A 24,841-nucleotide genomic window follows, 5' to 3' on the forward strand; every position below is an offset into this window, starting at 1 on the left:
GACTTAGTTAACATTCACGGAGAAATTGTTGGGGATTAACTGCCTTGCTCAAGGGCAGAACGGCAGATTTCAGGGATTCGAACCAGCGACCTTTTAGTTACCGGCCCAACACTCATAACCTCTAGGCTACCTGCAGCCCCCTGTAGTCCATGTGTGTTTGTGTGCTTGTGATATTCTATGGCTACAGTGGCTACAGTCTGACAGGACAACTAGGGACTGTCAGCAGTTGCAGCTGCCTGCTGAGTGCTGCTGGAATTCCAGGAGTGACATCACAGTGATTGGTGATCCAGAAGCCTGGGCACAGCCACTCCCTGTCCCACTACCCACTCTGCCCCTTTGACTACTACATCTACTACTGCCCAGCTCCAGGATAGGTAACAGCCCTGCTCAGACCATTCTTCTCGAACCCCTGTACTCTTCCAGGACCTGGGCCCTGCCTCGTCCCTCTTTGCCCCCCTCCTCTGACTATCATATGACCGTGACCATGGCTGACATCAACAACGGTTATGAACAGAAGTTCCAGATGGACAGACATCATAAAGAGATTGACCTGATCAACAGAGACCCCAAGCAAGTCAATGAGGATGTAGTGAAGGTAGGCTACATTACAAGTGTGTGTGCGCGTGTGCACCAGATAGCTAAGTATGGGCCTATTGAAGTATTGTCGCCCCGGACTGGACTTGGAAATGCCTTGGCTTTTTTGTGTCAGTGACAGAGCTTCTGGTTTTGCAATTTGTTGTCTCATTGAAATAGAGGGTTCTGAGTCAGGTTGGGAGGAGAAGGACGGGAATCACTCTGTTATATACGCACATGTGTCTATGATAATGATTTATTCAATTATTGTTTATTGCTCGTGCTATGGAGTAGCCAGGAGGGTATCTTGAGCTGGCAGTGTATCCTTTGGGTTACGATTGTGCCCCATCAAAATGTTCCCTGAAATAGCCTGTATTCCTGTAGCGCTTTACCAGCCCAGCTACAGATAGTAGCTCTATTTCTGGGAAGGCCAATGTAAGGGCATGAGATGCAGTTCAACATGTTTATCTGCCAATACTGCCATCATTGAATTTGTTCTAATCTCGTTATTTTAACATAATGTCTTTGATGGTTTTCTGTGGTATTCTTTGATTTGCTCATTAAGCATTCAGCTTGTGTGGCTATTATAGCACACATGGGCCTCTGTATAGATATACAGTAAGTGCATTCATAAGTACCGGTAGTGATATCAGATAGACTGCAGCTTACAAATAATGTTCCATTAATTAGATCTGTGACTTTAAAACAGGCAGGTTGTTAGAAAGAGAACATCTATGTGAGAATGTTGTGAGAATGTATCCAATTGGCCTGTCTTAAGTGATTTCTTATAGAAACTGTTCAGTGTCTCCAGATTTCTATGAAATATGACCTAGAATGAATTACAATATGAGTGAAATAGTTTTCCTTACAAAAAAATGGCAATTAAGTATGTTAAAAAGCTTCTTCTGTGTTGGATTGGTCTGGGCGTACTTCAACAACAGAATGGTGTGGGCGTATACTGGTCATTAAAATATTAATACGAGTAGACCGCTGATTGGTCATCCTCCTCACGAGGATGACATCATCCTCTGAGGAAATAGCAGACATTTTGAAACGATCTGTTTGAAATACAAGTTTGAGGTTGGGCTTTTAAAGTGTATACTTTGGCCACAAATATGAGTATAGGATGATAAAAAATATTTCTGTTTGAGGTTTTCACTGGACAGTTACTTTAAGATATTTGCTCATGATATAAGTATCTGCATTGGACAGTGAGAGGTTTCACACAATATAATGATGATTAAGCAACAGTTATGAGCAAAAATTATTTATCTAAAAGAAGGTCTAGCTGTGGATGGCTGTAGCATAATGTACTACAATACCCATAATGCTTTGAGTAGGATATTAGGTTTTATTTTAGTACAGATGTACCTGAAGCTAGCATAATGGTGTCTTGTCTAATTGGCATTTGTGTCAGAAGTGGAATCCTGATATCAATTACAATGGCCTCTCTGTCTCCACCTGCAGGTGGACTTTGAGGACGTGATCGCTGAGCCTGACGGGACTCACAGTCTGGACGGGGTGTGGAAGGCCAGTTACACCACCTTCACTGTGTCCAAATACTGGTGCTACCGTATCCTGTCTGCCATTTTGGGGATCCCCATGGCTCTACTGTGGGGCTTCCTATTTGCCTGCCTCTCCTTCTGCCACATCTGGGCTGTGGTGCCTTGCATTAAGAGCTGCATGATAGAGTCCCAGTGTTTCAGCCGTATCTACTCCCTGGCCATACACATCTTCTGCGACCCGCTATTTGAAGCCCTGGGAAAGATATTCTCAAGTGTTCGGGTGGTGCTACAGAAGGATGTGTAAGGTTCAGAAGCATGGGCCAGATTAAGATTTGGATAGGGTAGTGATGGTGCTGCACGGTCTACTCTCCACCCTAAAGTAGGCTACTTCCCTGGCCTCATGTCTGGTTGCTGATGCTGGGTCTGACTCATTTTCCAAAAAGAGCTTGTGATTGATAGAGATTAGTGTATTCAATCAGAAGACAAAAAGAATAGTGCTCTTAATTTGATCTCTCTTTTGTTGCTGAGAATTGCACACTTTTAGTGTATTCAAGGTTTAAAATGCCTTCTAAAGTTTTTAATTTCCACTTTAAAATGTCAGAATTGACTTTCCTTAACTAAAAATGTTTCAAATTCCTGGATTATTTTCCTGCTGTGGCAAACTGGCTCAAAATAAGTACATTTGTACATGTAGATGGGGGGTCAATTATGGTCTATACAATATGGTACACTACAAACATCACTCATCAATGATTGATTGATTTAATGGTATTCCATACTCTATTTTACAAACTTTATAAAAAAAAAAAAAGATTTATTGTGTTTTCTTTTTAGTCATTTTTCATACATTGATTCTACAATAAAATAATTGTTTATTGTTACAGTTAGCTGTTATGTCAGTCTTTAGTGCTAGTTGTGACTTAGAATCTGCCTACAGTACGTAATTGATATTTAGTGAAAGAATTCCCAGTATGTTCAGGCAAGGGTGAGGCCAGATGGATCTACACCAACATGTCTAAGTACCAATAGGGAACATTATATCTAATTTATCTATTTCGTGAATGATATGGAAATCCAATCTATAGGAATTGACAGCATGTTTAGCCATATCAGAAAATAATCTTATGACCTAGAGATGAAATGTATAAAGACCACGTTTGGTCTTATTCAACCCAGGTAACCATCAACAAAGGATAAGGAATATTCTGTTATCTGATCCAAAGATACACCATAAAATCCAATTTATGTTAAAGATAAAAAATTAAAAAACAGGAAGGCCCACACACTGTTTATGCTCCCAATCCACCACTTTATTGACAAACGTTTAACAGACTGAGTGCTCACATACTAAAATATAAACATTTCACCTCACATGACCATTACGCACATGCCGCATGGTGGGTGTGGAAACAATTCAATTCACATTTGCGCATAATCACAGAGGTACATATGGTCATAACGGGTTATATACATACAAATCTGTTCAAGTTAAAGCCTACACAGTAAAAAAAATGAGATTACACTGGAAATTGTTGGAATACACGCCCGTATGACCAATATGCGCATGACAAGTGGTGGCAGTAGATATAATTACAGTGACATATTTCAAAAACAACTTGTGTATTTTATATGAATGAGATGGGCACAATATATATATATATATATACAATATTTACAAAAAGACCAAGTGGAGACAAAGTGTCATCACTCCATGGTACACTCCAAACATGGACCTGTAAACACAAAGTAAAGGTTATAACCGACCCCAGGGTCATGTTCATTAGGCATCAAATGGGGAAAAAGGATTGAAACACGGAGTGACTACCTGGACTTGTCCAATAAGAAACACTCATTTTAGTTTTTCATTGCAAAACATTTTGCTTTGCGTGCCCTAAAGAACACTACCCAGCTTCAGAGTTAATCCACACTTTTTTTTGAAGACATAAACCTTTTTGGCCACTAGGTAGAACTACATGGTACTTTTTCCAGCCTCTGCGTGTTGTTCAACGCTATCTGTCAGAGAGTAACTTGATCTGAATCATAGACATTGAGAGGACTTGAGAAAACAAGACCTTAACAAACATGACACCTTATTCATTCATTCATTCATTCGTTCATACTGACAACAATCTAACTACTTATTAATTTATTTAGTGTGGATGGACCAAGCTCTTCTATCTATGCATTAAGAAGAAGAGACAATTAAGCACACACAAATTCTTTATTTTTTCTCATACATTAGTGATACATTTATGCTATTTACATTCAAATAAATAATTGATATAAAGGGAATCTTTACTTCCTGAATATATTGTAAACACTGTACGGCAGGGGTCTCCAACAGGTAGATCGCTAGCTACCAATTAGCTCGCAGCCCACCTATGAGTAGCTCGCCAAGCAATTCTGAAAGTACATGCATTTTTTTATGTGTTCCAGCACAAACTGTCATAAACATAAAGCTACTATCCAATCAAAGCCAAATTGACATTATCCCACTACTGGTTAGCCTCTATTGCTTGAAAAGCCAACGGTAACACAATATCTACCACTTAATTTCCAGCAATATTTCCCGTCTGTCCGTTTGGTGCATGCATTTGTCTATCATCCTGTATGTAGCCAGTTATCGATGCTAATGATAACAATCTTGTGGGTAGTTAACTGCAAAGTATGCTTACCGCTGCAACCTGGTCTCAGAGCATTTTGTATTATTCTGTACTTAAATCCGGGACACTCCATTTAGTATGATATGTTATGTTTCGTATGATATGTATTAATTTGTGGATGTACATCGCCCATTTCGTATTATATGTAACGAATTACAATTTGTATTATATGTTACTAATTTGCAAAACATATGATATGTTACGAATTCTAGCTAGGTGGCGAGGTGGCTATCGTTAGCTAGCTTGCTAACATTAGCTAGGCTAGGGGTTAGGGGTTAGGGTTAAGTTTATGAGTTGGGTTAAAGGGTTAAGTAACCATCTGTCTTATGTAACCATACCAAACATAACATACAGTAAGTATCATACTAATTTGAGTGTCCCGGATTTACATTTACTATGTTACCTCTAGTCTATAAGACCAGGCTGGCTTACCTGATATAAAGATATTATGACAATTTGTATCAATTGGGTGGCCATTGTTTTACAAACTCTGCCATAACATGTGCTGCAGCAGTACGCTTAACAGGAGAAAAGCACTAGACCACCACATTCCTCTCCTAATTAAAGGTCCAATGTAGCCATTTCTATCTCAATATCAAATAATTTCTGAGTAACAATTAAGTACCTTACTGTGATTGTTTCCGAATGAAATATTCAAAAAGACAAAAAAATTGCTTCTTAGCAAAGATCAATTTCCCAAGCAATAATTTAACTAGGACTGTATGGGAGTGGTCTGAGTGGGGAGGGGGAAACTGAACATTTGCTGTTATTGGCAGAAAGGTTTGGAACTCTCTTTCTTATTGGTCTATTAACTAATTGACTGCATGGTTATGTCACCATGGAAGGTCAAAATAGTCTGAAATTTCAGGCAGTCTTACACATAATTTTCTCAATTTTATCGGGCCCCATTAGAGTTGTTTATTAACCATTATTTTATAAGGTATATTGACAAAAAAACACATCTCTTGTACACCGAGGTAGAGGAGAAAAAAGAATAGCCTATTTGAAAGCTATGAAATTAAATTGTAGCTCGCGACGCTTCATTTAAAAAATAAATAAAGTAGCTCTCATGCTAGAAAAGGTTGGCGACCCCTGCTGTAAGGTGAATCCGAAAGGTGAATGAGCAGATACATATATACACAAAATAACACCTGCGTTGATCTACTGTAATCACCCACACAACAATAAAGAAAAAATATACATGTGTTGGAGCACATTTAAAAGCATATGCACGTTTTATTATTTTACAAAGCTACAGTATAGCTTACATTGCGTCAGAAATTGAACCCTATTCCTCTGTAGTACACTATTTTTTTTAACCAGAACCCTATATGCCCAGGTCAAAAGTAGTGCAGTGTGTAGGGAAAAAGGTACAATTTGGGACACACAGCCTTAGATAAATAACAATAAAGTGTCTTTAATATCCCCTCCATGGTTTGAAGATATAGGCAATCTAACCTAACATCTCTCTGTGTAGAGATCAATAACAATGCAATATCCCTGGCTGAGCAGTAAGGTCACCAAGAGAACAGGTTTCATTGTGAAACTTCATTCTATTTCCCATTTTGTTATTGTGGTGACTGAAAGGTCAGCTTGGTGTGTGAATAAGCTCTGCTGAGTTTCTCTCTACTTAGACCTGAGAAATACAGAGAGAGTCATAGAGCTCTGTGCAGAAACAAATCTTACATCAAGTGTATATAATAAGAATTCAATATAACATTTTTTCTGAAGAAGAGGAGGAGGGGAAAGGTTGGCGTGGAAACAGTCTCTTTTAATATTTTCCTTAAAAAGCCATACAGTTAGAGAATAAATCATTTGATTTATGGTACACATTGACTGACAGTCTGATCATCAGCTGTACAGTATATGGAAAACTAAAATGAAACAGGAATGAATATGTGTGCTACAAAGACATACCATAACTTGACCTATGGGCAACAACTTATGGGCAAAATACATTTCTTCCTCAGAAAATGTTCATTTTAGAGGGATTTCAGTAACATGCTGGAGAGGTTTGTGAGACTAAAACACAGAGTAAAGGTTATAACCGACGATAGCAAGCATACACTACCCATAATATGATGCAGAACCACCATGTTTGAAATATGAAAAGTGGTACTAAGTGAGGTGTTGGATTTGCACCAAACATAACACTTTGTATTCAGGACATAGAGTTCATTTCTTTGCCAAAATTTTAGCAGTTTTACTTTTAGTGCCATATAGCAAACAGGACACATGTTTTGGAATATTTTTATTCTGTACAGGCTTCCTTCTTTTCACTGTCATTTAAGTTAGTATTGTGGAGTAACTACAAGGTGGTTGAGCCATCTTAAGTTTTCTCTTATCACAGCCATTAAACTCTGTAACTGTTTTAAAATCACCACTGGCCTCATGGTGAAATCCCTAAGCGGTTTCCTTCCTCTTCTGCAACTGAGTTATGAAGGACACCTTCAGGATATTTCAAATCTGGCTGTAGCACAACAAAATGTGGAAAAAGTCAAGGGGTGTGAACATTTTCTGAAGGCAATGTATAGGCCCATGTAGCATATTTATCTTTTAATGAAGTCATCTCAGTTTTAATTTGAAGCATCGTTTTATCCTCCACTTATAACAATGGCAAATACTTGGGCAACTTCATATTTGTATTGAACTTCGTTCAGAAGTTATCGGCGGTCACAGTCAGACAGATAGCTAAACATAGAATCAAGATGTTTAGGCTAAGATATTCTGTGAATAAAAGGGCAATGCACACTAACGATGCACTTAGCTGTTCTACGAGTGGTCTGAGGCATTCGGTAACTAATGAGGGTTTTCAAGTGCAATTTTAGTAATGATGGTTTTGGGAAACAGCTTGGCTACTAAAGATACATCGTAAGATCGTTCTAACGATGATCTTAACGCTACAAAGGCTCTGGGAAATGAGGCCCTGGTCTTACAGGGGTACCTGGCCCACACCAAGCCTCGGATGAAGGTCTTTCAGGTTTAGAGTATGCAACTTAACCTCTCTCCATGGTCTTCATGTGCTGGAGATCTGTGTGCTGCACCTCTTGCTGGTATCTGGCCCACCCCATCGATAAGCATTGCATGGTGAAGATCTAAGTCTTCACCATGCAACCCCCTCTCTGACTGATATGAAGAAGGGCTTTCGGGAGTAGTGAGTTCCTGTCCCACCCAAAACTCATCTCCTCCATGGTCCTCACTCCTCATGTGCTGGTGGTCTGAGTGATGCTCCTCTGACTACTATGGTTCTTGATGACGAAGGTGGAGGTGGAGATGCTCCTGCGGCTCTGCTGGCGGTCACACCCTCCGCACTGTGAGGCCTTCAGGTACTGTGAGGAGCAGCAGATGAAGCACCTCATCAGGTCATGGAACAGGTGGCCAGCGAAGAACATATAGATCCACGGGTTACAGCAGCTGTTCAGACTGGCCAGCAGCATGGCAATGATGAACGCCATGTCTAGGATAAAGAGAGAGAGAAGGAAGGCTTTATAAATACTGTAATTTTCACCTGTCGACAGCTTTCAATACACAGTTCACTGCCAAAATAAAGGAAACACCAACATAACGTGTCTTAATAGGGCGTTGGGCCACCACGAGCCAGAACAGCTTCAATGCACTTCGGTATAGATTGTACAAGTGTCTGGAGCTCTATTCGGCAGATGCGTCACCATTCTTCCACGAGAAATTCCATCATGTGGTGTTTTGTTGATGGTGGAAATCGCTCCAGAATCTCCCATGAGTGTTCAATAGGATTGAGATTTTGTGACTCGTGCCCTTTATGCAAAGGGCACGAGTGCATTTTCATGCAAACCATTCAGTGACCACTCGTGCCCTTTGGATGGGGCATTGTCATCCAATGGGGGCATAGCCACGGTAGCCAAAATAATGGCCTGCCCAGCATCTTTATACATGACCCTACATGCTGACCACACCAGTCGCGTCGCGTGCGTGAACTCTGCAAAATAAATGTACACATACATGTTATTCAATCATTGCACCCACACTGCTCGCGCGCGCCAATGAGCGTCTGCGTTGCCAGGTGCTAAAATAGAGGTTGATTCTATTTGTGACGCAGAACGTGCTGTAAGTCCTGCCTCTCCCATCTCTTCGTTGGTTTTTAGAAGCATATACCCACGTGCCATCTTCTCATTGGTTTTTAGGAACATATTGAAAGATGAACTGAGGTCGATTGTGGTAATGCACCTTATTATGAAAGTTAGTTGCCAATCACCATATAAAGTCCAAAGAAGAAAAAGAAGCCTGGAAGGAGGAGAGATGACGAGAAACGATTCGGTTGACTGTTTTATGTGTGGATTAATTGTCGGAGTAGAGGACCTTGTGCATTTCAGGTAAAATAACAACTCAATGTTTATATCCCAGGACAAATTAGCTAGTAACAGCAAGCTAGCTAGCTAAATAGGACAAATTAGCTATCAACTGCAAGCTAGCTAGCTAAATTGCCATAAATGTTTAATGCTTTTCGACCTGTCCCCAAAGTAATAGAATTGGTTCAGGGATTGTTTTGATATTTCAACCTGCGTGTCATGATTGCGTTTGGTGTGGGGGGACAAAATCAATTTGCGCACGATGGCACACGTGGACGCACGCACGCGTCCGGTTTGGGCATGGTGTAAAACATGATGGGATTATAATTGCTTGAATTAACTCAGGAACCACACCTGTGTGGAAGCACCTGCTTTCAATATACTTTTTATCCCTCATTCATCAAGTGGGCCTGAAATGTAATCCATCATCTACAGAGAACTCTCAACTCTTTATTCAATTTGATAATGCATGCATGCAAGGAAGCCTCCTAAGCATATAATGTATAACACCTACACAAGCGAAGGAATATTAGGGTAATGAAGTGAGTGTGATGAGATATGGTGACAGCTTCTCTCTCTCTCTCTCCCCATAGCCTCTCCTTCATTCTACAGACTGTTAAATATACATCAGGCTATAAAGATATATTGAACAAAGCCTGAAGGGCAAACTTGATCTGGTATAGAAATTATTGATCCTAAAGAAGTTCAGAGCAGTACCCAATGTTACAGTATAACCATAGAAATAGACCGATCTACATTATATTTATATGCGTAGAAATTAACTGACAATCAATTAGGACAGTGGAGAGCTGAACAGCTGAACAGGTGTCAATTATAAGTCACCATGGTAACATGGGCATACCCATGTATTAATAGGGCATGGGCATACCAATGTATTAATAGTTTTCTCCTACTCATGTATTAATCATGCACAGAGAGAGACTCTTGTCAGGTGCACTCATTATTCCTGAAATCATCCAATTAATATTGTGTTGTGCTACCTCCACTAGACTTGAGATAATGAATCTGCAGAGTGTGTGAGGGAGAGAGAGAGCGAGAGTGAGAGAGCGACAGAGTGAGTGAGAGAGAGAGAGAGAGAGATAAAGTAAAAGAGGGGGGATAAAGAGAGAGATATGTGCTAGAGGAGTGCGGAGGGCTAGTAGAGGCCACAAGGAAAGGGACCACAGAGTCCCAGGGCTGTCGTTGAGAAGAGAGAGAGAGAGAGAGAGAGAGAGAGAGAGAGAGAGAGAGAGAGAGAGAGAGAGAGAGAGAGAGAGAGAGAGAGAGAGAGAGAGAGAGAGAGAGAGAGATAAAGTAAAAGAGGGGGGATAAAGAGAGAGATATGTGCTAGAGGAGTGCGGAGGGCTAGTAGAGGCCACAAGGAAAGGGACCACAGAGTCCCAGGGCTGTCGTTGAGAAGAGAGAGAGAGAGAGAGAGAGAGAGAGAGAGAGAGAGAGAGAGAGAGAGAGAGAGAGAGAGAGAGAGAGAGAGAGACCATCTCGCTGGATGTTGTCATTAAGACTGTAAATCCTTCTCTGGTCATGGATCTTAATTTGTGCAAAGACACAGGCCTTTTCTCAATTAGATTAGCTCAACTCTGCATCCTACTCCTCTGTCCTCTCTGGCTTCCTTTTGAAAAAGGTCAAAGGTAATCTCGGAGAGGCGGCAAGGAGAGGGAAAGTGGATGAAAATGCGCTTGTATGAAATGAGACTCCTTGTCGTGCTCCCTCAGGCAAATTACGTTTACAGGGTGGAATCCCAAAATAAATGTATAACGTGATTAAAAAAAACTACAGTTAGTTGTGCAGACATCGTATAGATAAAGGGATAAGTAGTATATTGTTTTAAATGTTTGCATGCTTTTCTCCTTCATGAAAACAATAGCTGATTCAACATGGGGTTTGGCAGATTTAAAACTCTTCTGGGAAGGACTCGGTTTCCGGGTCATGGAGGAGAAAGGACGGAGGAGAGAGGACGGAGAACGGACTTTTGCCCAAATAAGGCCTTGTATTTTAGATTAGTCTGGCGCGGGAGGCCATGGCCATTATGAAGCATGGACTAGCTCATGATTCTAACCATCCAGAGAATTAATCACACGCCAAACGACAGAGTCATATATCCACTGTTCTTTTTCCTCCACATTAATGGTCTTGACAGGCATTCAGAGCTAAGCTGACAAATAGGCTCACGGTGACAACTCAGGCAGACACCGTTGCAATCCATTGCCACAGACACCATCTATATCACTTATGGACCGAAGGCCTAAAGCATGGCCATGACCACAAGACATCAGACCTAAGTTCAAAAAAGTTTTTAAATCTTTCTAATATATTGAGGTTTTGCTTTAGCATACCTGGAGTACCAGGTGGGCAGAGTTCGCATTTTGCTATTGGTTCATTACAACATGCAAGCTACATTAAATCAAGCATACTTTTACATTTATCAGAGGCTCTTATCCAGATCAACTTACAGTAAGTGCATTCATCTTAAGATAGCTAGGTGATACAACCACATATCACAGTCGAAGTATGTGAAAGTGTTACAAATAGTATTTGAACCCAGACCGGTGGAAAATCCCATTTTACTGATGAATGGGTAAACAAAAGAGGGGGATGAAGCTTTCAAACACTTTTTTGTTGGCTGAAGGAGCCATTTTTACACTGATAGGCCATGTCAAGAACATACATTTAATTTTTATATTTGACTTTTCCAATTACAGTGCTCATTCAAAACCTGAGTTGCTCCTAGCCCCCCCCACTTCCAGAGGTCCCAAGGCTGACACCTTGATGTCACAGTACATTTACCCTCCCTAACTCTCAACGGGCTCTGCAGGGCTATTGGAATGTATAACTGCTACTTTCTCCTCCTCATCCCTTAATTTTGTTGTTTCCATTTTGAGGTGTATTTATGGATTGTATTTAAGGCTTTTGTGCGGCTGCTCGACCATGGAAACCCATTTCATCAAGCTCCCGACGAACAGTTATTTTGCTGACTTTGCTTCGAGAGGCAGTTTGGAACTCATTAGTGAGGGATGCAATCAAGGACAGACGATTTTTACGTGCCACGCGCTTCAGCACTTGGTGGTCCGGTTCTGTGAGCTTGTGTCCTACCACTTTGCGGCTCAGACGATGTTGCTGCTAGACTTTCCGCTTCCCAAAAACAGCACTTACAGTTGAAATTTCACAAACTGACTACTTGGAAAGGTGGCATCCTATGACTGTGCCACGTTGAAAGTCACTGAGTTCTTCAGTAAGGCCATTCTACTGCCAATGTTTGTTTATGGAGATTGCATGGCTGTGTGCTCAATTTTATACACCTGTCAGCAACGGGTGTGGCTGAAATAGCCGAATCCTCTAATTTTAAGGGGTGTACACATACTTTGGTATTATTATTAATTTATTACCTTTATTTAACTAGGCAAGTCAGGAACAAATTCTTATTTACAATGACAGCTAAACCTGGACGACGCTGTGCCAATTGTGCGCCGCCCTATGGGACTCCAAATCACGGCCGGTTGTGATTATATTATACATTTTGGCATTTGTGACTCATTTAAGAAAACTAGGCGTATGTCGCGCGTCACTACTTCACAGGAGAGGCATTTGAATAAAAACGTAAATGTTTTATCAAAATGTGTTTTTTGGCAGAAATGCCTTCTGGAACATGTGAACTTTCATGTGCCTTAATAACACACTTGTATGCCATCTGTTAATACGAATAAAATGGTTAAATTACGATCATAGTTGGTTTAGCCACTGAAAAAGAGAGGAATCTTCCGTCTTGCCATGATTGGCTTAGATAATGGATGGGCTGGACATGCCGATAAATGAGTTTGGATAGGTCTGCCATGTAGCACGCTCCTGTCTATAATATGAGCTGCTCAGTATGTGTAGGTAATCCTTCATAACACGGCTTTTGGAAAGATATCACGAAGAACTGCAAAAGTGTTTGATTGCAAATATGGGAAGGGAGTCGAAAAAAGAATACACAAAAGGCTGTTGTAAAGAACACCTGTCTCCAGATTACATCTTCAAACTAAGGGCAACCATGGCATCTGTGACAGAGAGGGATAAGCTTTTTTCCATTTATTCGGGTAAGATAGTCCAGCTAGCTAGATTTTCAGATACTATACGTTTCTAATTTTGTCAGAAAGTCATTTTCATTGCAAGTTAAAGCATACTGTTAGCTAGCTAGATAACGTTAGCTGGCTGGCTCGCTAGCTAACGTTATGTGTACGATCTGTGTAGTAATATTATTCGTATCTCAGAGCCATTTGCATTGCTAGTTATAGCCTAATGCTAGCTAGCTAACATTGAACCTAGTTGATTAGCTTTAGCAACAGATTCATGCAGGATAGTAACATTATGAGTTGGGATTATGGTTCATTGTTTAGCTAATTAGTTAGCTACATGTCTAAACAAAAGACTATGCAAGTAACCATTTCACTGTACCATTTACACCTTCTATATCCTGTGCATGTGACAAATAAACTTAGATTTATTTGATACAGTGTGTGTTTACCAGAGATGGTAATGTGAAGAACTGTCACGCCCTGGCCTTAGTTATCTTTGTTTTCTGTATTATTTTAGTTAGGTCAGGGTGTGACATGGGGGATGTTTGTGTGTATTTGTCTCGTCTTGGGTGGTTATATTGTATAGGGGGTTTTGTAGAGTGTATGGGGTTGTGTTCAGTGTAGGTGTTTAGGAAAGTCTATGGTTGCCTGGTTTGGTTCTCAATCAGAGACAGCTGTCTATTGTTGTCTCTGATTGGGAGCCATATTTAAGGCAGCCATAGGCATTAGACGGGTTGTGGGTAATTGTCTATGTGATGTTGCATGTTTGCACTCAGTGTTATAGCAGTCACGTTCGTTTTGTTATTTTGTATTGTTTGTTAAGTGTTCTTCATTATTAAAAGGAAGAATGTATTCTAATCACGCTGTGCCTTGGTCCTCTCTTTCACCTATAGACGATCGTGACAAGAACAACATGACCTGCACTATAGTCAAATTAGGATATAACTTTAGCCCAACGAGACAAGTTCTAAATTTCTCCGGTGGAATGCCTTGCTTTTATTTTGTCACACTCACAACCCTAAGCTATGTTCTGTAATTAGCTCGCCATTAACTTGTAAATAAGGATCTTGCTGTGAGTTTATTTTCCTGTAATAAAGAATACAAATTAGCTAAAGTTAAGGCGTTGTAAGCTATATGATATGGTCATTATTTGAACTGGCTAGCCAGCTAACTTAACATTAGCTAGCTAGCTAACAAGCTAGAAACAAACAAAAACATTGGTTAGAAAGTTGCTTTTAGTTGCCTGGTTTTCTAGATTGACATATACTAAATTCATTTTTAAACAGATGGGTTTATTGGTGTTAAAATATACCCGTTTTTTTGGACCACCAGGCTGTTGATGTCATGCAGCCCGTCATTTTTGTGCTCATACTTTTTCATAACAACAAAGACAAGTTTGATGTTGAACGACAATAGAATGTTCATAATTCGACAACTGTTTACAGACGTAGTTAAAACCAGCCTTTAGTCTTGAAATCTTTGGTTGTTTAGTACACCACCGTACTCACCGTACTGTGGTCCCGTGTGGCTCAGTTGGTAGAGCATGGCGCTTGCAACGCCAGGGTTGTGGGTTCATTTCCCACGGGGGAACCAGGGTTCAATTCCCACGGGGGGACCAGGATGAATATGTATGAACTTTCCAATTTGTAAGTCGCTCTGGATAAGAGCGTCTGCTAAATGACTTAAATGTACTCACTCTGTTTAGCACATGGCCTCACATATGAATCCTTAAAGTGATGGGTGGGGATAGGGTTTAAGAGGGTGTGAATGGTTCTGAATGGGTGTAGACAAAGAAGAGCTCTCCATAACATTCAATGGACATTTTCTCAAAAGTGGGGTTACAAGTTTATCAACTTTCAAAGCAGAATTACTTTCCCATTGTTCCTCAACTGTAGTGTATAATATACAATTTTCTAGCTCTGAGACTCTACTTTTATCCAATGTAAAAAAAAAACCATTTAAAATGTTGCTACATAAGACCGAATTGAGCCGGTCATTTGAGCCGGATCAAAAAGCCATTGAAAATGCCCTCTTCCCTCTTATGAGCAAATCCATAACTCTCTTACTAAAACAACATTTGACCTGTTCAGATAGTGACAAATAGCACCAGGAGAGAGACAGGAGAACAAGACATTCCCCAACTAATGACATGTCACTCGCTGTGCCTCCCTCCTTATAACCCCATCCATGTATAAAGCAGTGTGTAATTACATTTTACATTTACATCACGCATAAAGCCCTTTATAGTTTACCTTCTCTGGGCGCAGCAGGGTCCCATGCCGACCACATTTGTACGAAGAAAAAAGGAGTCCAACAAACAATATAAGCTACGACAATGACAAAAGTCATTTTGACAGTTCGGATCTTCGCTTTTGATATGAGCCTTACGCTGCTCACCCGAGAGAGCGTTGCACCTTTGGACGTCCGCGGTGTCAGAGACATACACTGATCCCGTCTGGTTTTCATTTTAAAGTTTTGCCATATTTTAAAACTTATCAGGCCATAGCAAATACTTAGAATAGCCACTGGAATTATGTAGATTGTAAGACTAATCCACGTAATGTACGCCTTGGCGCCCCAGGGTTCTACGAAGTCTCCCCAACAGTCATAAACTCCGTTGCCCACCTCCCTCAAGGAAAATATGTACACTTGAGGGGTACTGAAAACCAGACTAAGCATCCAGGAAGCAATCACATAAAAACGGTCCTTCCTCTTGTGCAGAGAGCGGAGGGGCTGACATATCGCCAAGCATCTGTCTATGGACATTAGAACAAGCATGTAAGTGGACGCGAACATCCCGACAACCTGTAGGTACTTCACCAGCCTGCACAGTACATCAGACCCGTAGAAGCGAAATGTAATGTCCCATATGAGCTGCGGGAGGACCTGGAAGATTGCCACCACCAGGTCCGCAATACTGAGGTGTTTCATGAAGTAGTACATTCGAGAGTGGCTGTGCTTGCTCGTATGTATAGCCAAGAGGACGCAAAGGTTACCGGCCAACGCGAGCAGCAGGACGAGGACAAGAACGGTCACCTCCACTTTGGCCACATCCTCGTTCCGCTTCAGGGGGTTCACGCCGGTCTGGTTCCTGATACCCGTCTCGTTTCCACCGCGACTCGAGTTGGTCCATGAATCGTTCATCATCGCCCACACGTCTTGGTCTCGTTGGTTCTCCATCATTCATGCGTTAACTGGCCACTAAAGCGTTTCACCCTGAGCGCAAAAACACTGCTTCCAGCACCAGAGATCAGTGAGGTGAGAGACTTATTGGCTCCTCATCTGTTCCTTGTTCATTTGTTTATCATTCCCCGTTTTTCCAAAGTTTAACAAGTTTGTTTTCCGTTTACATGTTTCGACGGTAGGCCTATAAAGGCTAAGTTAATTCCAATAGTAAGGTGTCCCAATTAGGCGTAGTCTATGAGAGATAGGCATACGTTCTAGGTAAACAAAAACAAAAATATCGTTTACAAGTCAGTGACAAAAAAATCGAACATGGATGAATTAATACATAAATATATGATATGCGCAATGTGCAATTATACTAGCGAAATCAATTAATCAATCAATGTCAACAATATTAATAGGCTACTAATAATAGACTAATTATAATAATCACAATAATCTTACTAATTATAATTCCAATCATACATACTAATCCTGATCAAAATGATAACTTTAGAATAATGAATATTCATTTACATACCGTATTAGAAAGACCGAGACTTTCCAACTTTACACAACTCGTGTACAGAGATTTTTTCAAGAGAGGCTTTTGCCTACCGCATCCCTATGTCTCTGTGCAGCGTGCATGGGGTCTAATGGAATGGTTCAAGCACAGTATACCAAGTTGAAGAAGCTTCGACCCGCCCTCTGCCCGCGCGCAATGTGTCCCGCATCCTTATTGGTAGCACTATCGTCTCAGCTGAGGAGCGGCTGAGATACTAACGGCCATCGCTAGATGGCTATGCAAGCCACCGTATGCATGATCTTCCAATCTGTAATTAACGCAGGACATGAATTGTTTGTTTTGACAGTAATTAAAACAAAAACAAAATGCGTTATCAGTGGATTCACCAATATATGTTAAACTGGCACACTGTTTTACGCATGAAAAGTATTTACTCTAGTATCAATTCATACAGAGAAGAAGGTTACCTCGACCTCTCTAGGCTACAATCAATCTCCAGACGCCACAATTTTATTTTCAACAGTGTTTGCTGGATGTGCGTTAGTGGTTTATCAGTGAGGAACATAATTTGCCAAACATGCAGAGATAGCACCAATCACAAGTATCCATTTATTGAACTGTAGTTCAATTAATTATTTTAAATAAATTAACTTACATTTTTTATTTTAACCTTTATTTAACTAGGCAAGTCAGTTAAGAACAAATTCTTATTTACAATGATGGCCTACCCCGGCCAAACCCGAATGACGCTGGGCCAATTGTGTGCCGCCCAATGGGACTCCCAATCACGGCTGGATGTGATGCAGCCTGGATCCAAACCAGGGATTGTAGTGACACCTCTTGCACTGAGATGCAGTGCCTTAGACCACTGCACCACTCAGGAGCCCTACTAGGCCTATGTACTCTATTACTAGGCCTATGTACTCTATTACTATGCCTATGTACTCTATTACTAGGCCTATGTACTCTATTACTAGGCATATGTACTCTATGAAAGCCCTTAATCCAAAAATTCCAGTGCATGCATACAGTTTACCAACACATATGGCTAATAACCTCAAATGTAACTTCAACCTGAAACTTAAGCTGAGCAGATTTAAAAGACACACCATGTTGGGGGTTAACGGAATATGAATATAATAATCCAATCCTTTTGCATAACTCCTCTTCCCCTGCCTCCATTGTCCTTATTTTAACAAATAAAAGGCCACACCCATTGACCTCTTGTTTAGTCTGATTCTAACTGTTTTTAATGTACTGCCATGAAAGTGAGGGTGTGAAACTCAATTATCCCTGGTATTGTTAATAAGGGACAATTCAATTCACAATCTCAGAATAGGAAAAGTACTCTCACATCTCCATCGGCTTGCGTGGGTATCAAACAAATATTAACTCCAGCACCATACCTGTGTCAATATACTGTATTTATACAACGGGTGGATCTAATCCTGAGTGCCGATTGGTTAAAACCTCATTCCAGCCTGTGTCTATTCCACAAGTTACCACCAGCTAAATGTATTACGTTAACATGTATTCTGTTCCATCTGACTGTGCAATCCACTGTCTCATCAGCCCAGCTAGGCACTTTGTGAACTTCATCTCCACCATAAAAAGCATCTAGACATTATCTCACATTTCTTTTAGACTAACATTTAGTTTTCAACAGCAGAGACTTGTATAAACCTTACTGTCTGTCGCTGACATTTGCAACATTGTTTCAATATTCAAATTCGATCTCTAGATGTCCCATAGTACTGAACTTGTCCATATGAGACAGACAGGCAGTTTTTCTCAGCCAGTCGAAATCTTGAATCAGCATAATTTTTGGGGATATACACAAAGAACTATCAATAGAAAACAGGTAACACGAAACAAAGTGCAGCTAGTTTGCTGTCTTTCCAGCTTCAGTTTGAAGTGATTGTGTTAGCTGTGTTGTTGGCTAGCTCATCTGAACAAGTGTCCTAACGAGAGAGCACATTTTCTACAGCAGGCGAAATCCCACATCATTAGCTCATCGTTATGGATGTATCCAAATAAATGTAACTAGAAAGCAGCTTAAACAAACGCAACCAAACCAATCGAAACAAACGACCAGACAGTTTGAGTAGAAACCCTAGATTTGTGTCGGGACTATATCTTGTGCAAGGATAAAATAGAATGAATAAATGAATAAAAATAACGTTTTTAATGAAAATACGTAATCATTATTTCAATATGTTGGTAACCCGTTGTATAGAAGTGATAAGTGCCCTCGAAGCCGGTGTTTGGAGGATCTATTGGCACGGTTTGCAGACCCGAGACGAACAACACCCGTGACAATATATTCGCTAAACACCGGCTTCTCTGGCAATGTCACTTTATGTTTGGGATAGGGGGCAGCATTTTCACATTCGGATGAAAAGCGTGCCCAGAGTAAACTTATATATATGCACATTATTAGTAGATTTGGATAGAAAACACTCTGAAGTTTCTAAAACTGTTTGAATGATGTTTGTGAGTATAACAGAACGCATATGGCAGGCGAAAACCTGAGAAAAATCCAAGTGGGAAATCTGAGGTTTGTAGTTTTTCAACTCAATGCCTTTCTAATATACAGTGTAAATGGGGTCATATTGCTGGCAGAAGGCAGAAGGTCTGGCAGAAGGCCATGAGCTGGTCATGCGCGTGGCCGTGAGAGCGACCTGCGTTCCATTGCATTTCTAAAGACAAAGGAATTGTCCGGTTGAAACATTATTGAAAATTTATGTTAAAAACATCCTAAAGATTGATTCTATACATCGTTTGACATGTTTCTACGAACTGTAATATAACTTTTTGGACTTTTCACCTGAACTTTCGCCTGGACTTACCCGCGCCTCGTGAGTTTGGATTTGTGAACTAAACGCGCTAACAAAAAGGAGGTATTTGGACATAAATTATGGACTTTATCTAACAAACAAAAAACATTTATTGTGGAACTGGGATTCCTGGGAGTGCATTCTGATGAAGATCATCAAAGGTAAGTGAATATTTATAACGCTAATTCTGACTTTTACTGACTCCACAACATAGCAGGTATCTTTATGGCTTGTTTTTGTGTCTGAGCGCTGTACTCAGATTATTGCATGGTGTGCTTTTTCCGTAAAGGTCTTTTGGAAATCTGACACAGCGGTTACATTAAGGAGAAGTATATCTTTAATTCTGTGCATAACACTTCTGTAAATTTCTGTAAATTAGTATTTCTGTAAGTTGATGTGGCTCTCTGCAAATTCGCCGGATGTTTTCGAGGCACAACATTACTGAACATAACGCGCCAATGTAAACTGAGATTTCTGGATATAAATATGAACTTTATCGAACAAAACATACATGTATTGTGTAACATGAAGTCCTATGAGTGCCATCTGATGGAGATCATCAAAGGTTCGTGATTAATTCTATCTCTATTTCTGCTTTTTGTGACTCCTCTCTTTGGCTGGAAAATGACTGTATGCTTTTTGTGACTAGGCTCTGACCTAACATAATGATATAGTGTGCTTTCGCTGTAAAGCCTTTTTGAAATCGGACACGACAGGTAGATTAACAAGAAGTTAAGCTTAAATTTGGTGTATTTCACTTGTGAATGTATGAAAGTAAAATATTTCCCCAAAATATTTTTGAATTTCGCGCTTTCCCTTTTCAGCGGATGTTGTCGAGGGGTTCCCTAGCCTTATAAAATAAATAAAAACAGCGTTTTTTTATGTTGTCTAGTCAAACACATGAGAACATTTCATTTCAACAAGAAAACTACCCCCTATGATGTTCTAGGATGTTATATGCTATCCATGAACTGATTCACTTAATGTGATTACTGTATATTGTACCAATTCCAAACAGTAAGGTTATGTTCCAAATAGCAACCGATTCCCTACATAGTGCACTACTTTTGACCAGCACCCTATGGGCCCCATAAAGGGAAAGGAGTGCCCTATAGGGGAAATGGTGCTATTTGGGATGCTTTCTCAACTTCTACTTCATGGAAACACTCATACCATTTAATTTTAATTTGAGAGGGTTGCATAGCTATTACCCTATTATTACTTATGTATTTTCATACCAATGTATTCTAAATCATTATTGGCTCAATGTTCCAAGTGTCTAAGAGTCAATGTCCTGTGTTACTGTTGAAAAGTTTGTAAGGTACTCTTTGAAGACCTGCACACAATGTAGAATTGCACTACACACGGAGTGCACACCACTCCCAGAGCTGAGAAAGTGCAATTTATTTGAGTGGTGGAGGTACAACATGCCTAAAAAGCCTTATACTTGCAGCAAAAGAAAATAGTGCAATTTAATGACAAATTGTGCAAAAATGGATGTGGTGATTCCATTAAAACAAAGCACAGCTACTATGCAGGAACAGTGGGACTACTGAATGTGTCAGTCAGCCTGTGTCTGAAAATAGATTTTTACTTTGTGCAGTTGTGAGAAGAACTCCAGGTGACTCACAGTCCTCTCTACTTTTCCTCCTTCAATTGACCACAACAAGTCTGCTTTGTGTCTGATTATACATTTTGTTTCCTATCCCTCACGCTCTCTCACATTTGGCTCTTATTAAGCATAATCAGGATGCAGAGAACGTCATAGAAAATGCTGCCAATCTTTCCCCTCAAAAATAAACCTCAAAAATACATTTCTTGAAAGCAGGAAACGCACTGAAAAAAGCACTGTGATGTCTTCACGACGAAAAGGCCTGCGCTTTCGGCAGGGTGCATGTGAAACTATTTTAGGTGTTTGTGTGCGCGTGTGTGTGTGTGCGTGCGTGTGTGTGTGTGTAAAAGAGAGAGAGAGGAATGTGAGCATTTTAGAGAGAGTTTGATGTCTATTTGAGGGTCAAGGTAGGAAAGGGATTTTCAGATTTAGTCCCCCAGGTGGATGGAGAGTTAAGGGGGAGTGGGGACGTGACAAGGTTTACCATCTGGGCTTGGATCACAATCACATTCTCACTGGACGTGTGCCAAGGTTTTAAGGTTGTAGAACTGTAAAACATTATCACAGTAAACCTCCATCTTGGAGAATATGTATATCAAAGCACTATCAAACATTATATTTGGCTGTTACAAATTCCAGGAATAAACATTTCGATGAGCAATATACGAAGAGTTTATTTCCAAAACGCTATATACACCAGTTTTTCCACATTTGTGTCTTTTCATCAGAAATGATTGCTTATGGGTACATCCATGTGTATGAAAAATGTATTCATAGATATGTTTCCATTGTTAAGCTGGAATGGGATGTTTGTTTACTGTACATCAAATCAAATCAAATGTATTTACATAGCCCTTCTTACATCAGCTGATATCTCAAAGTGCTGTACAGAAATCCAGCCTAAAACCCCAAACAGCAAGCAATTCAGGTGTAGAAGCACGATGGCTAGGAAAAACTCCCTAGAAAGGCCAAAACCTAGGAAGAAACCTAGAGAGGAACCAGGCTATGAGGGGTGGCCAGTCCTCTTCTGGCTGTGCCGGGTGGAGATTATGACAGAACATGGCCAAGATGTTCAAATGTTCATAAATGACCAGCATGGTCAAATAATAATAATCACAGTAGTTTTCAAGGGTGCAACTAGTCAGCACCTCAGGAGTAAATGTCAGTTGGCTTTTCATAGCCGATCATTAAGAGTATCTCAACCGCTCCTGCTGTCTCTAAAGAGTTGAAAACAGCAGGTCTGGGACAGATAGCACGTCCGGTGAACAGGTCAGGGTTCCATAGCCGCAGGCAGAACAGTTGAAACTGGAGCAGCAGCACGGCTAGGTGGACTGGGGACAGCAAGGAGTCATCATGCCAGGTAGTCCTGAGGCATGGTCCTAGGGCTTAGGTCCTCCGAGAGAGAGAAAGAAAGAGAGAAAGAGAGAATTAGAGAGAGCATACTTAAATTCACACAGGACACCGGATAAGACAGGAGAAGTACTCCAGATATAACAGACTGACCCTAGCCCCCCGACACATAAACTACTGCAGCATAAATACTGGAGGCTGAGACAGCAGGGGTCAGGAGACACTGTGGCCCCATCTGATGATACCCCCGGACAGGGCCAAACAGGCAGGATATAACCCCACCCACTTTGCCAAAGCACAGCCCCCACACCACATAGTTGACTGTATAGTTGACTGTGATATGTGGTTGTCGCACCGTGCTATCTTAAGATGAATGCACTAACTGTAAGTCGCTCTGGATAACAGCATCTGCTTAATGACTAAAATGTAAAATGTAGATGTTTTACATACAAATCTCATATTACTGTATCGATTCTTTAAAAAAAAATTTTTTTTCACTTGTATCATTTGTACAGTTCTTTATTAAAAATGTAGTTATTTGTTACATTTGCCTGTGTAAAACCTAGCTGTACTAATGATTTATCTGAGAGTGAGGTGGATATATAGTATTTTGCAAAAAAACGTTATGTGTCTCTCTGCAATGAAATCAGCAAATGATAGATTTCAAACAAATATAATCCCATGCCACGATTAGATAGTGAAACAATGATAATTGTCTTAGTGTGTGAAATTTAGCAAATGGTGTGTCTGGTACTAAAAGCCCTATCATGTCTGCTCTTAGGAGTGTGCGGAGATATCACACACAGGCTCCTTTCCTTGCTCCTCACATCTCGCTCAAATTCAATGCTTTTCTCTGAGGTGAAAAACAAGACAGATTATATATCTAATACAGAAACACTAGATTCTCTCCTTTGATTCGAGTGATACTCCCTGGACATTTCACTGGGACATAAGAGTTGTGTGAAAATGTCAGGGATCACATGATTATGAATTGTGAAAGTCCATGCACTGTTCCACCCAAGGCATGCTGTGGTCAAAAAACGATCAGGGCACACATAACCCCATTCATGGTACATTAGGTTGCTTATGGCGATAAGTATATGTATTTATAGTAAATCACATGTGCTATAGCATCCAGAGCATTAACACTCATCACTTTTACTGTAACAACAACTGTACCTTCTTTATTTGACCTGGATCTAGGGCAGGTGTCCTGCCGCCGCGTGTACAGTATAATGGCCACATGAACAGTGTGATGGCTTTAGATAACATTCTGTGTCAATTATAGCTCCTACTTTGTTTACACCACCATCAATGTTCCCTCATACATATACAGCTCTCAAAAAAGTACATACAACCACAAAGCACCAATATCTTTTTGCTGTGTGCCCAAGTTTCCGCAAACCCTCATATTCAGTATGACCTTTAAAATTAAAATATGCTCTTATCATGTATCTTCTCTTTTCATCTCTCTTTTCCTCTCTTTGGTTTATTTGTTCTGTCTCCTCTAACGATGCTCTGAACATCCATTAGAGCTAATGTTTTGATGTACTTTTCTGTGGTCAGTCATCCTCTCTTATGATCAATCAATCAATCAAGTTTATTTTATATAGCCCTTCGTACATCAGCTAATATCTCGAAGTGCTGTACAGAAACCCAGCCTAAAACCCCAAACAGCAAGCAATGCAGGTGTAGAAGCACGGTGGCTAGGAAAAACTCCCTAGAAAGGCCAAAACCTAGGAAGAAACCTAGAGAGGAACCAGGCTATGAGGGGTGGCCAGTCCTCTTCTGGCTGTGCCGGGTGGAGATTATAACAGAACTATGCCAAGATGTTCAAAAATGTTCATAAGTGACAAGCATGGTCAAATAATAATCATGAATAATTTTCAGTTGGCTTTTCATAGCCGATCATTAAGAGTTGAAAAACAACAGGTCTGGGACAGGTGGCGGTTCCATAACCGCAGGCAGAACAGTTGAAACTGGAATAGCAGCAAGGCCAGGCGGACTGGGGACAGCAAGGAGTCATCATGCCCGGTAGTCCTGACGTATGGTCCTAGGGCTCAGGTCCTCCGAGAGAAAGAAAGAGAGAAGGAGAAATTAGAGAGAGCCAAGATTTTCAAAATGTTCATAAATGACAAGCATGGTCAAATAATAATCAGGAATAAATGTCAGTTGGCTTTTCATAGCCGATCATTAAGAGTTGAAAACAGCA

General features: G+C 40.5%; 2 protein-coding genes across 2 annotated transcripts; one reads left to right on the top strand and one right to left on the bottom strand.

Moving 5' to 3' along the window:
- The first annotated feature begins 472 nt into the window (after nucleotides 1-472).
- Nucleotides 473-2,382, top strand: LOC120025904 (caveolin-3-like). The gene is made up of 2 exons (XM_038970624.1): nucleotides 473-595; nucleotides 2,041-2,382. The coding sequence occupies exons 1-2, from the start codon at nucleotides 473-475 to the stop codon at nucleotides 2,380-2,382; spliced, it is 465 nt and encodes a 154-aa protein (XP_038826552.1).
- Nucleotides 2,383-7,944: 5,562 nt separating this feature from the next.
- On the bottom strand, nucleotides 7,945-16,322 carry LOC120025913 (isotocin receptor-like). The gene is made up of 2 exons (XM_038970636.1): nucleotides 15,392-16,322; nucleotides 7,945-8,198 (listed from the first exon to the last, which is right to left on the bottom strand). Exons 1-2 carry the CDS (start codon nucleotides 16,320-16,322, stop codon nucleotides 7,945-7,947), a joined length of 1,185 nt encoding a protein of 394 aa, XP_038826564.1.
- Nucleotides 16,323-24,841: the final 8,519 nt, after the last annotated feature.

Source organism: Salvelinus namaycush, chromosome 2 (genome assembly GCF_016432855.1).
Source record: "Salvelinus namaycush isolate Seneca chromosome 2, SaNama_1.0, whole genome shotgun sequence".
Lineage (NCBI taxonomy): Eukaryota > Metazoa > Chordata > Actinopteri > Salmoniformes > Salmonidae > Salvelinus > Salvelinus namaycush.

Bases quoted from the DNA above. Each gene is read 5' to 3' on its own strand.
- LOC120025904 (XM_038970624.1), top strand. From the start codon at position 473: ATGACCGTGACCATGGCTGACATCAACAACGGTTATGAACAGAAGTTC. The intron at 596-2,040 runs GTAGGCTACATT...CTCCACCTGCAG, and splicing joins TCAATGAGGATGTAGTGAAG to GTGGACTTTGAGGACGTGAT.
- LOC120025913 (XM_038970636.1), bottom strand. From the start codon at position 16,322: ATGATGGAGAACCAACGAGACCAAGACGTGTGGGCGATGATGAACGAT. The intron at 8,199-15,391 runs GTAAACTATAAA...TCTTTATCCTAG, and splicing joins CCCTGCTGCGCCCAGAGAAG to ACATGGCGTTCATCATTGCC.